We start from the raw sequence: 18,281 nt of genomic DNA on the forward strand, positions 1-18,281 counted from the left end.
ACCTGAAGAGCCTACGAAGAGGAACAGAGAAATAAAAATGGATCTGAGCAGGCAGCCTGGATCTCAGAAGGGGCTCTCAACGCATTTTCTGAACAAACTTACTAAGTTTAACTTTTGTTTCAAGGGAGCTTTGAAAAATCAATACCTAAAGTATAGATCCTGAAGCCAAAAATGAACTTAATCAATGAAATCACTAAATTAGGGGGGAATGTATTTTTTTAAAAAACAAATACAGGATGTGAGCTTGTGGGTTTTGCGTTGAGATTGTTTTGTGTTCAGATCATCGCTTCACTGCCACCTTTGCCCATGATCCCTTTCGGTCAGCCTTCTCGTCTGTAAAATGAGGATCTAATATGCCCACCTCTCAGGTTTGCTGTGACACTTTACTGCAGTGGTGTTTGGGTGCATTGCACTAGCACTAAAAATGGCCATTGTTCTTAATATATTTTGACTCTGTATCTGATCCTTCTCAGGAGTTTTCAGATCACTTCTTAAAAATAGGAGGTAAGCGTTGTTTCTTTTTTAAATATGGTGAACACTAGCAGAAACATTTTCCTGCTTGCCTCACCTTAAGCTGAAACTCAGAGCAAAGATAAAGAAAAGAATTGTCCATGTTCCCTGCCATGCCCCTCCCCAGCGTGAGTGAGTGAAGACACTCTTGGTTTTGGGAACTGCTTTGCTTGGTTAGTTGAAGAAGAGACCAGTGAAGACTTGGTTTCTGGGAAAATTAGGTCATTTTGCACAGAAGAAAATGAGACTCTTGCCAGGCATTTTGCAAACAAGTGTCCTTATTTTCCAAGGGCCTTTGGGGAGAGGCTATGTGGGTGATCCGCTGAAGACTACAGCCATCATAGGGTGTCCATTCCAACTGCCTGTGGTCAGGGACATCTTTCCACCTGTTGGCAAGTTCCGAGTTAGCTTGAGGGGCATAGGGTGTAGCTTAAGCTTGATTCTGCTGTCGATGGGATTATAATCCATCAAATGAATAATCTTGTGTTCTGAAAAGGAAACTGTGATAGTGACTTGAGTCAAGAAGAACATTTGACCCAAGACTCTGAAATTCTAGCCAAAACCGGTTTGGCTCAATGGATAGAGCGTCGGCCTGTGGACTGAAAGGTCCCAGGTTCGATTCCGGTCAAGGGCACGTACCTTGGTTTCGGGCACATCCCCAGTAGGGGGTGTACATGAGGCAGCTGATCAATGATTCTCTCCCATTGATGTTTCTAACTCTTTATCCCTCTCTCTTCCTCTCTGTAAAAAATCAATAAAATATATTTTTAAAAAAAAGACTGTGAAATTCTAGTTCTGATTTCTCCATTACTAGCTGTGGACCTTCAGGTATAGCATTCACCCCAGACTCCAGTTTCCTCATATGTAAAACTGGGAAGTTAGTTTAGATTGGGACTCTGAGGCAGAGGAGGATTCTGGGAACCCTGTAAATGGAATACATACTAAGTTTTGCATGTGTTTGTGTTTTTTCTAAATGCTAGATTCTTTCTCAGGTTTTGTCTCAAGTTAAAGCTTCTTGTGACAGCAGATTTTGGTATTTATGATAATGGGGGAAGGAATGGTTTATTTATTTAAGTATTTTTAGTGATTTTCAGAGAGAGAGGAAGGGAGAGGCAGAAACATCAATGAGAGAAGCATCTATTGGCGGCCTTCCTCAGGTCCCCTATTGGGGATCCAGCCAGAAACAGAGCATGTGCCCTGACCAGCATGGAATGACACTCAACCAACTGAGCCACACCTGCGAGGGCTCAAATATTCTTTATTCTAGGCAATTCATACTAAAAATTCTGAGAAAACTTGGGGGAAACAATCTTACTTGGACTTGTGTGTCACTTAGGTGGTTTCATTGGTTCATTATAACTTGAGACAATGCATAAGTGAATTTCTTTTCATCATGAAACTTCCATTTTTTCTCCTTTAGTAATCTCTCCAACCAAATATCTAAGGTCATCTTTACTATTGAATGGAGATGTAGTTTTGCTTTTAGAGCCATTCCTTCAAGCATACATTTCTTTTGTGCATGAGGGTGTGGATGGGGTTTGAGAGCTGCTGAAGCTAGAAGTCTTTTCTTTTCTTTTTTTAAATTTTATTTGCTTCAAACTATTAAAGGATTCATATTAGAGAGAGAGACAGACAGATATCCATGTGAAAGAGAAACATAATCAGCTGCTTTCCTCATGAACCCCAAACTGAGATTGAACCTGAAACCCGGGTATGTGTCTCGACTGGGAATGGACCACCTTTTGGTGTATGGGACGACGCTCCAGGCAACGAAGCCCCCCCCCTCCCCCCACCCTCCCCCCCCAAATCCAGGGTGAAGGTGGCCGTCTTTATTCTCGGTTGCTTTGGTCTCTCCTTGCCCCTTTGAAAATTGGCAGTCAGTGAGTTTGATTTTTTTCTTCTGAATACAGACATGCAAGCATACAATTGCAAACAGAAAGGAAATGTTTGCACGTTTAGCAAAATGTGTGGGGAGGTGTTTGTGTCGTGGGTGTGAGCACACCCTCGCTCTGTAATTGAATCAGTGGAGTGTTTTTCTTTCAAAATGCATTCATACATTTAATTAGGAGGCCCTCACATCTCTGATGGCACTTAGTTTTTTCGGAAGGAGGGAGAAGGCTCAAGGGAATGTTGACTCTTGGTGGATCTGTGCTTTAATATTACGGTATTCTTGGGAAACCAGGGTTCTAGCACCAGAATATCAATTAGCCAAGGCTGTGCATTACTTCAGGAATGAAGAAGTGGAAGAAGGGATTTCAATAGTTCTTAAATCTTCATGTAGCAGCAGCTCGAGGCTTTTGGATCAGGGGTTCCCAGGATGTGTTCCTTGGATTCCATAATGCTGTCCTCTCCTCAAACCACAGCCCAGAGCTGGTTTAGCCAAGAGGAGACTTCAGTTAAGGATGTGGTGGTTTGCTGAAACTGGTTTGGCTCAGTGGATAGAGCGTAGGCCTGCAGACTGAAAGGTCCCAGGTTCAATTCCGGTCAAGGGCATGTACCTTGGTTGTGGGCATATCCCCAGTAGGGGGTGTGCAAGAGGCAGCTGATAGATGATTCTCTCTCATCGATGTTTCTAACTCTCTCTATATCCCTCTCTCTTCCTCTCTGTAAAAAATCAATAAAATATATATATTTTTAAAAAGTGTGTGTGTGTGTGTGGTGGTTTACAGCCATTGTAGCAGGATTCATTTAGTCTTTAGGGGGGAAAAACCCCCCTACACACACATATATATATATATATATATATATATATATATATATATATATATATATATACTATCTCTTTAGAAAATGTGGTAGCTTTCAGAGCTTGAAATAGCCTTGACAGTTTCCTGTGACTATTATCTTGAACTGAGAGGTCTTCCCTCGCCAATGGCTGACTCCTAAGCACAATCCGATAATTGCGTTTGTCTTCTGTGTTTCAATTTGTATTCCAAAGCACAAGTTGTCATCATGTGATCAGCTTTTCTTATTTGTATGTTCGTTTTCACTTTACTCCTTTACCCTCATGGTAGTAATTATGCGCCTGGCTTCAGCTGCCTGGGCCATTTGACGCTGTGATATTAAGAGATTTTAGAGGAAAAGGTCATCAGCTGTCTTTCTGGGCTATTCTGGGCATTTTGTGCTGGATTTATTTTGGATCTAGCTTTTCTTGCCTTGGATGAGCTGTTCCTGCTCCTTGCCGTGGCCTCTCATCGTGCTTGGAAGGTTTTCAGTAGTAATCGGATGACTGCTTTGTGTAACACATAAACAGTCTCAGCTTGGGAAGGCGTCGAGAAGACGGATGGAGCGCTCCATGACTGCTTCTGTGCATGGAATTCCTGAGTCAGGAAGCCGGCCTCCAACACACTGCCGCCCGAAGGTGCTTCCTGCAGGAGGAGGAGGTTAGCTTTCCCACAGGGCAGCATGCTTCCGGAGGCATTCTCAAAAGCCTTGGGTGATTGGTGGGATTAAATGGTCTTGCTTAGACATTTTTAGAAATTAAAGAATGGATTATTTGCTGAGAAAAGTTAACTTTTTGGCGTCACAGTCTAAATTGATCAGGCCTGTACCCAACTTGGGCTTCGTGTGTTGTTGGGGGAGATAAAAACCAAATATCGAGCAGGAAATAAGTGGCCCCCAAGAAGCAGCAGAGCTGCCCTGGCCGGTGTGGCTCAGTTGGTGGGGCAGCATCCCAGGCACCGAAAGGTTGCTGGTTTGATTCCCAGTCAGGGCACATGCCAGGTTTTGGCCTCGATCCTCAGTAAGGGGCGTGCAGGAGGCAGACAATCAATGATTCTCATCAGTGATGTTTCTCTTTATCTCCCTCTCCCTTCCCTTCTTGCTAAAAACAACAACAACAAAAAGTAGCAGAACTTCGAGTATAAGACCTCTCTCAGGAGAAAACAGCAACACATTTACATTGACCCACAGCACCCCCTGGCCTGGTGACTTCTCTTTCTTCCCCTAGTTCAGTGGTCGGCAAACTCATTCGTCAGCAGAGCCAAATATCAACAGTACAACAATCGAAATTTCTTTTGAGAGCCAAATTTTTTAAACTTAAACTTCTTCTAACACCACTTCTTCAAAACAGGCTCGTCCAGCCCGGGTATTTTGTGGAAGAGCCACACTCAATGGGCCAAAGAGCCGCATGTGGCTTGCGAGCTGCGGTTTGCCGACCACAGCCCTAGTTAACCAGCAGCGCAGCAAGCACTTCTTGTGAAACTGTGTGAGCGATTATAGAGGGACAGAAAATACTAATTCTACTGGAGTGTTATAGGATCCAGAAAGTGACTTCTGTTTCCGGCGAAGCTGAAAAACGTCAGTGTGTTATGGCTGATTCTTTGCGCTCTTTACCTAATACCTGAAATAAAACAGTCAATTCTTGCTATCATTTCTATACTGAGTCCTTGCTTGTAGGGGATGTACAGGCTTAGGTTCCTGTGAGCTGCTGTCATGACATTTTCTCAACTGATCAATATGTAACCTTGTTTCTGTTTAAAGGGACCTTACTTAATATTATTCATTCATTAACACTGAACTCATGATGCTGTAATTCATGCCTTAGCAAGGTTTATCTAACACAGGCATTTTCTCCGCAAGGTGCACCACAGCTTTCTTGCACTTAGGAACACGAGGCAGCACTTCAGCCGTATGCCTGGGGCCACTTTAAACTTGAAAATCACCAACGAAAAATACAAAAAGTGGAAAAACAAGGACACTTGTTTGTAGTATGAAAACTGAGCTGCAGCTGAGACCGGTTTGGCTCAATGGATAGAGCGTCGGCTTGGGGACTGAAGGGTCCCGGGTTCGATTCCGGTCAAGGGCATGTACCTTGGTTGCGGGCATATCCCCAGTAGGGGGTGTGCAAGAGGCAGCTGATTGATGACTCTCTCTCATCGATGTTTCTAACTCTCTATCTCTCTCCCTTCCTCTCTGTAAAAAATCAATAAAATATATTAAAAACAAAAACAAAAACAAAAAAACAACTGAGCTGCAACAAGAAGGTAGAGCATCACCTCAGCTGGGACTGTGCTCACGGGCAACTCAAATGATTGGCTGCCCTGTGATGTCCATGAAGCACCATTAGCATTGATTTTGAGGTTATGAATAGATTTCATGGTGGGCATATTGACATATGTCTACTGTATCATATGAAATAATACTGATTGTTGTGGCAGGAGCCAGCTCCACAGTTTATGTAGCAAACTAATCATTTAAGGTAAAAAATGAGTTACCAGCTGGTATGGTGACTGATATCCAGACACAATTTTAAACAGCCTCATGTAAGGTGAAGACTGTCAAGGACAACTTGCCCAGTTATTAAATCCTGTTGTTGAACAGGTGACAGTTAACCCTCTGCCAGGCTTTGAACATCTAGAGAATAGGCACAATGTCCTGTGTATCTCCATGTCCTTGGTATGAAGGGTAATAATGGCCAGCACATAGTGGGACCTCAGCGAGTGAATGAACACTAAATGAATGAATGAGTGAGCGAGTGAGTGAGTGAGCGAATGAACGAATGAAAGAGCAAAGAGAAACCTACTTATGATGCCTTACCGTCCACTTTAGGACACCTTAGGAGTCTGGTGCTTCTTTTCAGCTTAGATAATTTCCCATCCACTTTTCAAGTCAGTGGTTACTAATTGTCAGAAACAGTAGTGCCTTAGAGCTGGTGTAGCATGAAGTGTATCAGAGCTGGGCCTGAGAAAGGAACAGGAGTACCACCAACCATACTGAGAAAACTACTTAAGGGCTAGAACAAGAATTTGACTCTTTCTTCTATCGTGCCATGGAGCCTGGTTTGAAATTTTTTCTCTGGAGTTTCTGCTACCAGCTTCTCTCCACTTTAGTCCCCACACTCCTACACTGCTGTTACTAGAAACGTCAGTCTAGAATACAGATTTGATCATCTCCACCTCTTGCTTCAAACACTGCACTCGTCCCATCAGATACAATCAAAACATCGCAGTGATCTGGTTCCATCCCTACACTTCAGACTGCGGTCTCTTACCATGGCACTGAAGTCCACTCTCTGCTCAAGCGGAACTGGACTTTCCACTGTCTCCCAAGCATGCCTCTTAGGACTCTGGTTTTCCCGCAGGCTGTTCCCTGGGCCTGCGATATCTGCTCCTTATCCCAGGTCATTCTCAGCTCTAGTTCAGATTATAGCTTCTATGCTGTCTGGTGAGATGCACATCTTGCCCACAGGTATGTGCTGTTCAAAGGAGGCTCTATTATTCTCATCTTTGTGCACAGTCTTTGGCATGTTAATACTCCGTAAATGTATTTAAACAAGTGAATGAATCTACACATTACCTGGAAGATTTGGAAATGTGAAGGCATTAATAAAAAAACACTTTTAAATAAAAAAGAGGTTAGAATATCAGTTTCTTTGTTCAGACAAGTAGAAAGATGTGGCCGTGCTTGTGTTCATTAGCTTTGCCTGCTGTGCAAAACAGCTTTTCCACTCAGGAAACACCTATACTATGCCATGCTCCCTGGCCCCTGATATCGACATCCAGGGACTAGATTTAATTAAAGGAGAAGCTAGTTAAATTTTATGTGAGAGGAAATGACATTCAATTTCAGATATTATCTGTTTAATTATTTCCTGCAGATTAACCATTTATTTCACCAAATGTTTATCATGGAGTTTCTGTGTACAGGGAATGGGGCCAAGAGCTTTGGAGCATGCAAAGATAAGCGGAACACAGGGGCTTTTGTCTAATGAGAGAGAAAGATATGGAAACACTTTTCTTTAAAACAGGATAAAATATGCACTTACTACAGGCAGTGCTGTGGTAGCATAAAGGAAGGGGTGGCTATTTCCAGCCTGCTCAGTTCCATAGAAGAGCTTGAATTTATCCTGTGCTTGAAGGGTCATTTGGGGGTAGTTTAGTAGGTAGCAGGGCAAAAGGAAGGAGTAACATTAGGGCAGTTCCAAGGGGAGGGAACCATATAAGCAAAGGCACTGAGGCTGGAAGAAAGTACAGGGAGCAACAATAGGAGACAAGTACTGCAAGAAGTGTCAGAGTCGAGAGGGAGCATCTATATATATAAAACCGTAATATGCAAATAGACCGAATGGTGGAACAACAGAACAATCTAACAACTGGTCGCTATGATGTGCGCTGACTACCAGGGGGACGTGTGTAATATGGCGGGCATTGGCCACAGTGGGATGATGGAGCCAGACCAAGGCAGTGCACTGGTCACTGTCATCTGGGCGAGCCTCTGGTGGTCACTGAAAATTCTTTACTCCTGTGCTCCGTGGTCCTACTAGGTTTCGCACCTGCTGCTTGCACACATGCCTGCTGCCAGTTCCAGAGCCACTGCTCAACTCGCTGCAGGTGCCTGGCGCCAGCCCTGATCGCTCAGCACTGTCAGCGGGTGTGAGTGGCAGCTACCGGTCCTGATTGTCCCTAAGGACTTATCCATTTCTCCCTACTCCTGAGGGGCAATCAGGACAGCAGCCCATGGCTCACACCCACTGATGGCACTGGCCCCCGCTCACACCCACTGCTGGTGCTGCTTCAATCACTCAGTGCCATCAATGGGCAGGTGTCATTAGCACATGGGAGCAGATGTAGGGACCAGGGGCTGTGGTGGAGGGGCCAGCCAGGGGAGTGGAGGATGGGCTGAAATTCACCCCTGTGCCCAAAGTAGCCCACAGTTCCTTTCAAGGTGCATGAATTTGTGCACTGGGCCCTTGTTGTTAAAATAAGACTGGAAAAGTATCTCAGGATCCTATTATATTTAATGGCAATTTACTTGGACTTAATTCTGTAGTTATTAGGGATCATGACAGATTTTTTAAAAAGTTTTTCTTGATTTTAAAGAGAGGGGAAGGGAAAGAGAGAGAGAAAATACCATCAATGTATGGGAGAAATATTGACTGGCTGCCTTTTGCATGTCCTACACTGGGGATCAAGCTTGCAACCCAGGCCTATGCCCTGATAGGAATCGAACCTGCAATCTTTCGGTGCATGGGATGATGTTCAACCAACAAGCCATATCAGCCAGAGCCGTGGCAGGTTTTTAAAACAAAGGAAATACATGACAGCAACTAGCATCAGCTAAACTTTGTAAGCATTTACAACATGCCAAGCACTTTTACTAAATCTTCACAACACTTCAAGACTATCTGTATAACATTTTATAGATATAATGGAAAATCCAGAGGGATTGAGTAACTTGCCAAGGATCCACAGCAAATCAGCGAGGACCTGGGATTTGAAGCCAGGAAGTCTTCTATACGAATTTGGCTTTTGAACCTAGGATTGATTAGAGGATCCAGAAAGACTCTGGACTTTTTGAATTGTTTGTAAAGTGTTTAGTATATATGAATGTGTGCATTTGTTTAAGAAAAAACTCTATGGCTTTAATCACATAAGGGGTATGCAACAAAAAGGTTAATAAAGATTATAGCATCACTCTCTTTAGCTCTCAAGAATCCTCCAGTACATTCAGTGCATATGATGGTGACTTGATGCTTATGCTGCTTCTCAGGTTGGAAGAAGCAGAACAATCTGGCACTGCTCAAAATAAAAGGAAGTGTCAAAATAACTTGCAGGAATTGGTATTATAAGTAGCAAGCTGTTCCTGATTGTGAGAATCAGAGAAAATATCCAAGAAGTTCTATTGAAGGTAAACACGAGCTATCCAGATTTTGAAACTTGTAATTATTTGAGGGCAGAGAGCCTAGCCTCCCACTGGGCAAAAATTATTCTTTTACATTTCAACAAAAGCTAAATAATCTCCTGAAATCTGAAATGTTTTTGAAAAATGCCCAGACATTCACCTGCTTTCAATGGGACCAAGTTGTCTTTTCATGGTTAGAGGGATTTACGGGATGAATATGTTTCAGTCCATGAGACTGAAAATTCATTGCAGCCAGTGGTGAATCCAAAGGCAGGTGCCAGAATAAGTGAATGAATGTAGATTAAAGAATTGTTCAGCTAATATCACTGGAGAAATCAAATTAATACCTAAGACTATTTTAATTAAAATTTTCGTGCTTTAAATATGTACATTTTTAAAATATATTTCTGCCACACAAGCAAAGCAAATCTAATTCTTTAATAGTAGGGTTCTGGATTTTCTACTTAATGGAGTTTTCCTTAATATTTTTCTCATCTTTGCTTTCTCACTTTTGTTCTATTTTATTTTATTTTATTTTTTAAAATATATTTTATTGATTTTTTACAGAGAGGAAGGAAGAGGGATAGGGAGTTAGAAACATTGATGAGAGAGAAACACTGATCAGCTGCCTCCTACACACTCCCCACTGGGGATGTGCCCCAAACCAAGATACATGCCCTTGAATGAAATCGAACCTAGGACCCTTCAGTCCGCAGGCCAAATCTCTATCCACTGAGCCAAACCGGTTAGAGCTTTCTCTATTTTACATTTTTTGATGGACCATTTGAAAGTATCTCATATACAATCCATATTCAGATGTTTCCAACTACAAAATACATTTTATCATTGTTCTATAGATTTGATCAAGGATTCAATGAACGATGATTTATAGCCATTGATTGCCATGTCTCTTTCATCTCCTTTATGAACCGTCTTATCTCCCTGCCTCTTTTTGTTCTTTTCTTATTTGGTATTTCATGACATTCACATATTTGAAAAGTCTGAGACAGTTGTCTGGAAGCGTGCCTTTCACCCTGGGTTCATCTGACTTGGATTCCTAATGATTACATTCTGGGTAAACATTACTAGCAAGAACACAGTGCTTCTCTTCAGAAGGTACATGATATGAGGTTAGGCAGGCAAATTTTATTTATTTGTTTTTTTAAAAATTCTTTGTTTAAAGTATTATATATGTAATTATCTCCTTTTCCCCCCATTGACCCTTCTCTGGCCACTCCCACCCCCCACCACATGCCCTCCCCCTCCCCTGTGTCTGTGTCCATTAATTATGCTTCTATGCATGCATACAAGTTCTTTGGTTAATCTCCTGCCACCCACCCTTTGCCTTCTCTCTGAGGTTTTATGGTCTGTTCGATGCTTTTTTTATTTTAGGCAGGATAATTTCAATTATTTGATGAAGTTGGTGTTGGCTGGACCTCTCCATTGTAAAGTTACCTAATCTCCTTGATAATGAATAAACAACCTGTGGGGAAATTCTTGGAGACCATATGCATAGCTTGTTCCCCAACAGTCAGTCATTCGCCCAGTGGCTTTAGCAGTCACTTTTGATCCTTATGTGAATCAGTTATGTTGGTGGCTGCAGCATGGTGCTCATTGAACTTTTGAAGTCACTTTACTGGGGGAAAAGTCTCTTTTTCATTCCCATCCCTGTTTGGAGGGAAAAAATCTAGGCCTCAAATAGGTGGCAGAGAATTTGATAAAAATGAAATCTGAATACAACTATGCAAACATATGTTAAATGTAAAATGGGCAAAGTATCTTCTTTTACTTTGTGTACAGGAAATTTCTGAGAGAGGAAGAGAGAGAGAGAGAGAGAGAGAGAGAGAGAGGGAGGGAAGGAGGGGACATGAATGCTTAGTTTGGGGATTTGCACTTAAAATAATAAATCTTTATTGATGCAGATGAGGAAAAACAAACTGCCATTCTTATTTCCTTCTACACTAAGAATGAAATGAATTTTCATTCAACAGTTACAATCTGAAAAGCTATTTGATGTTTGCCCTCTCATTTGAAAATGCCTCAAAAGTAGTTCTTTATGAGGTTTATTAGATTGAAATCAAGTAAGTATCAAAACCATGGGATTCTTTTAAAAGATGGGATAGTAAACAGATTTTTTTTAATGGGGAGATTTCTTGATGTAGGCTTATAATCCTTTTGGGAATTTATCCTAAGGCTTTCATATCTCCCCCGCTGCTGACTGGCTCACTCAGTGACTCAGTGTTATCTGATGAGGATGTTATTTCACTTTTGAAAGCAGTGTTATTCTTTTTGTTGCAGTATTAGGAAAAGATTGACTTTAGGCAATGCAATATAAGTTCCATCCATCTCAAAATTAGAGAGTATCCTGTTTTTAAACACTTTGACTTGCTTTCTGAGAGATAGCATGCCAACTCGAAAGAATATTTAGAATTCTGATTCTTTGCAAAGAATATTTAGTGTAAGGACTTGTAGTGTACATTGCTTGAATCACAGAGGTACCTTCCTACTTGTCAAGCAGGTTTATGGAACACTTATTTAGTGTGGGCAATCTTTTAAAACCAGTTCATTTTAATTGAGTTTTTCTTAGAGCTTTACTTATAATGATAACAAAACTCTGGTTATATGTGCTGTGATGGTAGATACCATCCATCTTTAGGCATATTGTGGTCTCTAAAGAAACATAAAGGCTCCGTGTATATTTGTTGAAATAAATTTCCAAGTTAGTTGCTAAATTCCTCTAGTCTTAGGATTCTCAGTCTGTAGTTCCCACCTCACTTGAGCTTTCACAGGCTGTCATTTTCTCTTCTTCCTACCTCCCCCCTCCCCCCACCACAGCCTGGTCCCTGCTTTTAACACTGCTGGTCATATACTAGTAGAGGCAGAAAGACCTCTCTGTACCTGATACTGTGTTAGGTTCTTGTAGTAAAAAACAAACTAAGACCTGGTGCTCAAGAGGTCAGAATCTAGATTAGGGGAATTAATCATGTAGAGAAGTCTGAAAAGTACAAGTCATGGTGTGGGGGTGGCAGAGTGGGGGCTGGGGGACAGTTTAAGGAAAGGCATGGTCAACTTTATCTAGAAGGATCAGTCTTGGCTTCATAGTAACCCTAGAATACAGTCTTTAAGAACAGGTTCCCCTGGCAGTGGGGGACTTGGGAAGGTATTAGGGGAAATTCTCCAGGGAATGGAGAAAGTAGTCCCTATGTTTTGTGGATTGGCCCTAATGAGAAGCAAGAGTATCCTGTTGGTAAATTGGGGGAATGTAGATTAAAAAATATATATATATCTAGGAAAAGAAGAGACCAAGGCATTCTGAATGCTGCTAGACGTGGTATATATGCTGCAGTTTGGGAAGGAGATGCATAGGTTGGACCTGGAAGGAAGTGAATGAACATCTTGGCACAAATATGGTAAAGGGACTCAAAGTCTTAGTGAAGTCAAAAAACAAGTGAAGGTGGAAGAGCTAGTCAAATAGAAAAATGTTCTCATAGGGGTGGATAAAATGAGGAGTCTAACTTTGAAGAAACTCAGAGTGTGACCAAGGAGCATATATTGCTAAGGAGGCCCTATTCTTTAATCTCTTTCCTCTCATGGGACTGTCCTTCCTTGGGGAATATCATATCCACTGTCTCTCACATATAACCTGCCCAGATCACATTCCTTACTTCCACACCATTTTATCCAGTGGCTTAAACTGACGATATTTGTAACTCAAGGGAACTCTGATATATAAAACCTTTTAAATCAACCTTCTCATGTTGAATTGATTATTCTTTAGTACCCAGTGTGTACCTCATAAGACTATTCTCATCTATACCTCTTTATAGTCATGTGTTTACATGGCTTTATCTCTTAAATGATAAGCCATTTGAACCCATAGTTAGAATTTGTTTTTATTTTGTTTTGGGTAAGCCAGAAAAGTATCTGTCACTCCTGTGTGCTAAATATTTGTGGAATGGAGGAAGGAAAAAAGGAAGGAATTGGATAAGGAAATTGAAATTGAGAGACCGAAGGAATTTGGGACTAAAGAATTATACACTTTACTACGTGAACTCAAAAGATTATGTAGGAAGTAGCAAAAGCTGAAGAAGGAGAGTTTTGAGTAGCTGTGGGTGAATGAGGAGGATAGGATGGTAGTGGAATTAGGGAGGTGAGTTAAGAATAATAATGGGAAGAAGTCAGTGCAAGGAGGGGGAGTATGGACAGATTATTCAAAGAAAGTGACCTTTAGAGGAAAGTTTAATGACATGAAGGAATTATCAGAGGGCACAGTGGAGAATGGTCTGGGAGAGGACTTGATTGAGTCAAGATCTGCCTAAACCCAAACCTTTGAGTAAATACTGCTTCTATGTTGGAAATATTACAATGATTATTGACTTTTAAATTCTTCCTCTTGGATGTCTCTTGGATGAAGACATCTGGGGAGAATGAATAATAGCAACAACAACAATAAAGATATTTATGAATTGCTTATATTATCTCATTTATTCTAACAATAACCCTATGAGATATGTATTATCATCTTTTCCATTTCATGGATTAGGAAAGTGTGGTTTAGAGTGGTTAAGTAGCATTCCCCGTCCTCACATTCCTCCTAAATGGACCATTTATTATTATAGCCAAGGTGACGCATGCTAGAACCAATGAGGTCCCCTAGGAGCATCAGAAGGACTGTCTGAACTCCTGAAACACTGCCAGTTGAAGCCCTTCCTGAGTGATCAAGTACCCACTGCCTCGTGCTTGAGCCCCAAAAGTTCAACCAAAATCATACTGCCAGGCTGGGAATCTGATGGGACATACTGCTGCTACCTTCTGAAAACAAAGATCTGGGGTAATGATAAAATAGGGTAAAAATACAATAAAAAAGAGAAAAACAAGGACACCTTCATGTTAGAAGAATGATACTGCTTAAAATTCCCAGAGAATATATTTCAGTCTTCTAGATAGGATATATAACTGTTAGCCTGAGTCAAGATGGTGAGCTGGAAGAAGAAGACATGGATTATAAGAATGAATATGTGTTTTGTTTATTGGTGATGGGGAGAGATGATTCATGGGGATTGTAGAATGGGGGCAATTAAAAAGTTTTAAAACTTGGTGATTCAGGGTATTCTCCTTCAATGGGTCCTAGAGGTTCGATTTTGGTGCTTCTGTGACAGAGTCTTTTCCTTCGTGTCAGCTTATGGGGGTTCTCGGGAGCCTTCTTGGGATGCCCTCTTCCCCCAAATGAGGAGAGGACTCGCTGCCTCAGCCAGCGGAAGACCCACCTGAAGTTGAAGAAGGAGAGGGGTTGTGTACTAGAATGAGTGTCCTCCTTCTTCGACTTATCTGACGAGATTGAGCAGGTCTCTATAGTACTTGTTCTTTGTCTGCCAGTTGCCTGTCCTATTGTCTACCAAGGAAATGAATGAGGAGTGAGATACGTGCAACCTGGACAACATGGGATCCATAATTACCCATTCATGGGACTCAAGTCCTTTTACCAAAAATAACCCGATTGTAAATGCAAAGTTTCCATACTCATTAACAGAGGCACTCACACTCTTTGAGGATCCTGATTTTAGGCTTTTCTTTACTTTCCTATCCTCATCTCTCCCTCAGTGGTTCTTGGTATTTTCCCTTTAACTCCACCCTGACCCTTTACCTGGATGTCATCCTTCTTTCACTCCCAGCCATGTCAGACACCCAGAGGCTCCACCCTGCTTCATAGCAGGTAGCATTCCACCCAGGCCCCTCCACCAGGCCTGCCCCCCTGCTTGCTTCTGAGGTGTCACTGGGCTCACCTCAGCAAGTTCGTGTTCCTGACGCTTTGGAGGAATCTGTGGACATTGGGTGGCATTGTTTTCTGGTGGGTCGAACGTGGGCAAATCTTGAAGACAAGTATTATGTTCTTGATGACTGACCTGAGCCACATGTGGAGGGGTGCTGCTGGGCAGCTGGAAATACTCCTTTTGAGCAAATTCAGGGAATATAAACTCATCATCTTCTTCATCTTTCTGATTTTCTAAAAATTGCTCAAGCCTGTGCAGTTTGCTGAGAGTCAGTTTTGTCTTCTCTTCAGGATCTATCCACAGGCTTTCTCCATATGGATCCCAATTAACGATTGAGTCTGAAGGGTTAGCGCCATCCCAGGCCAGGGGGATGCCCAGTTTGCCAAACTGCTCTGTGCTGGCCTGAATTTGGTCTTGTCTCTCCATGAGTCTCCCTATACTTTCAGGGACAAAATGGATTGAGGGATTGTGGGAGGATGTGTCCTCACAGGAGGCTGTATTCTTACTGGGGAATGTGTCCTCATTGGGGTAGTAGCCCACAGAGAGGCTCAGGGTTGATTTAGAGTCCTCAGTGTCAGCACAGTTGTTGCAGGAGGATGAGTCTGCCATAGAGTTCAAGGGCTCAAATATTAGGTGTCCCTTATCTCAGGAATCTTCAAAATAAAGAAAAAATAGATGAGATTGATAAGCAGTAACATTATCTATTCCTTTTTCTATTTGGAACTATTCCTTTCTGGTTCATCCTATTTTGCAGTCTCCAATGAAAGGTAAAAGAGGCAGCTCTCTCCCTTTAAAAATCTCTTTCTTTGTATAACAATTCCTTCTACTAAGCATCTTCACCTGTTGCCCCACATCATCTCACTACAGTTGAAAGAACTTATAAAAGGAAAATTACCATTGTACAAAGTTTGAAAAATATATACATAAGATGAAAATAAATATGCCTATGATCCCTTGATCCAGATATAATGATGACCATTATAAAAACATTTTGATGGATTTCTTTGTAATCTTTTTCTTTCCATATATATATATATATATGTGTGTGTGTGTGTGTGTGTGTGTGTGTGTATATATATATATATATATATATATATATATATATACATACATACACATATTTATACATACCCCCATTCACATACATATGTGGGCATGATGTCACATCAGTTGAAACTGAAATTATTTTATAGCATAAAATAATTTATGTTTTTTCTATTCTGTCACTTTTAACCACTTTCTCGTTAATAAATTTATTTATTAAAACAATAACCACCAGCTAATGACCATTAGCTGGTGGTTATTGTTTTAATAAATAAATTTGTATTAAACCCTATTGTAAGTAATTTTTTATCTCTCTTTAAATTCCTATATGTGGATTTAATGGATCAAAGATCACAAACATATTAAAGGCATCTGATAGTTGATACTAAATTGCTTTCCAGAAAAGTTATAGCCAGTTAGACACCCATCCTCCCACCGTCTGATGGCACTTTTTTCTCCAGCTTTTTCTATGATGTCCCAATAAGTGGGGGGAGCAAGGGAGGAGGACACACAGCACACACACACACACACACACACACACACACACACTCACACACACTGCAGACGCCACCATTTTCTGCTGTGGTAGTTGCCCATGTGAAAGAGGTGCTACCAACTTAGCCCTAAACTGAGGATGTTCAAAATCCTTCAGATCCTGAGTCTCAGTGGCTGGAAGTCCAACTGCTAGAAGTCTGTGTTCTGAGACTGTTGGTTACCATGACAACACAAGGGCCCAAATCAGAGAAGTGACAAGAATACAGGAGCGAGCCCTGGCTTCTAAAACATTCTGTAACCATCCCATCCCGGGCTAAAGAGGATCCCTCCCGAGGGCAGAAGGATGGTTACTTCTGCGATGGCGGTTGCTTCCCTCTTGTCATGTGCATGCCTAAGATGTTTCCTATTTTAAGATAATTCAGAGCCTATTAGTGAGATGGACATAAACACCCTGTTATCGCACGGAGAGGTGAGTGCAGCAGCAGAACTTAAAAATAAGGGTGTGGAAGAACAAAAGGAGTCGCCTCATGCAGCCGTGGTTGAGATTGAGGGGTCAGGAAAAGCCCAGTGGGGGACATGACTTCTCATGTATGTGGGAGGGAAGAAGTTAGTGAGGTGTAAAGCAGGGGTGTGGGAGAGGGCCTTTCAGGGAGAGGGGAGGGCAGGAGCAGGGACACCAAGGTGAGAAACAGCCGGTGGTGGGGAGAGATCAAGCAGGGGTTGGCGAGGTCATGGAAGGCCCCCTCCCTCCTCTTAGGGAACCTGGATTTTATCCTGAAGCCTATACTTGGATGGTAGTGTTCATTGATCAGGCCCTCTTCCAGGCAATTCAAAGTACATTGACATACTTGACATGGTTAAAACAAACAAGACTTCCAGTGGAGTTGGCAGCATGAATGTTATTGCTTGGCTTTAATGAGAAGGGAATTAATATGTTTGCACTGGGTTGAGGGGAATGGGAGGAGAGGAAGTAGGAACAGTGCATATAGACTATACTTTAGGGGTGATAGAATGAGAAAGTGAGAGCAGGGTGCAGAGTTGAGGTCCAGTTTCGCACCCACCCTCCAAATAAAAAAGAGGTGAGAATTCAATACGAGGAAGAATTATTTCAATTTCAAAATATGAAACTTGGCTGCTTTGTTTGGAGAAACTAAGGGTGGGATCCATGGCAGGGGCTAAGGGGTTAGTTGTAATAAAAGGAATATGTTGTTCCATAATATTAGAAGGGGTAAAGGAAGATGAACATGGAAAAATTTGGAGGAATGCATTGTTAAGTTTCACATTTTATTTGAGTTTTTCAGCTAGTCTTCTGCCTTATTCCTGAGGTTAAATCTGCTTCTTCTCTCTCTCTCTCTTTTTTAAAGCATTAATTCTGTTAGCTGCATCTCTTTTCTTATTCTCCTTGTTCCCAACATTATCTTGTCAGCCACTTCAGCAACAGGAAGTGTCTTGGTTCTTCTAGAACTGCTTTTGCTTGTCTTCTTCTTGCTCTGGGCATCCCTGCTGCTCACCACGCCCTCCAACCTCCCAAGCTGCCCTTCCCTTCCGATGGCATCATGACATCATCTGGGGATTGGTCAGATCATGGCTCCTCAGTGGTCCAGTCTGCTCACTTTGCCTTCACTACTATGGTGTTCTCAGTGGGTACTTCATGGCGGAGATAGTAAATCCTTCATTCTCTGTTTCCAAATATGTGATTCTGAAGACAAATGTGAGTTCTTCTGTAGGACTGAAGGCTCTCAGTTGCATAGATTAAACCAAAGAACCTTTTCTATGAGCAGTGACCATGGCCAATGTTGTTATAGCAGCCTCCAGTCTAGTATAAACTGTGGGGCTATG

General features: G+C 41.8%; 2 protein-coding genes across 12 annotated transcripts in view; one reads left to right on the forward strand and one right to left on the reverse strand.

The window, feature by feature from the left end:
- PPFIBP1 (PPFIA binding protein 1) overlaps window positions 1–18,281 on the forward strand; it is a 169,445-nt gene that overhangs the window by 58,887 nt on the left and 92,277 nt on the right. Inside the window, exon 3 of one of the 11 annotated variants that reach the window (XM_036454645.2) lies at window positions 4,680–4,809. The exons of the other annotated variants lie outside the window; for them this stretch is intronic. The gene's annotated coding sequence lies outside the window, so the exon portion shown is untranslated. The remainder of the gene's footprint in view (window positions 1–4,679; window positions 4,810–18,281) is intronic. 11 annotated transcript variants of the gene reach the window in all.
- On the reverse strand, window positions 14,784–15,512 carry CUNH12orf71 (chromosome unknown C12orf71 homolog). The gene has a single exon (XM_036455520.1). It carries the CDS (start codon window positions 15,510–15,512, stop codon window positions 14,784–14,786), a length of 729 nt encoding a protein of 242 aa, XP_036311413.1.

This window comes from Pipistrellus kuhlii, unplaced genomic scaffold (assembly GCF_014108245.1).
Source record: "Pipistrellus kuhlii isolate mPipKuh1 unplaced genomic scaffold, mPipKuh1.p scaffold_m20_p_3, whole genome shotgun sequence".
Classification (NCBI taxonomy): domain Eukaryota; kingdom Metazoa; phylum Chordata; class Mammalia; order Chiroptera; family Vespertilionidae; genus Pipistrellus; species Pipistrellus kuhlii.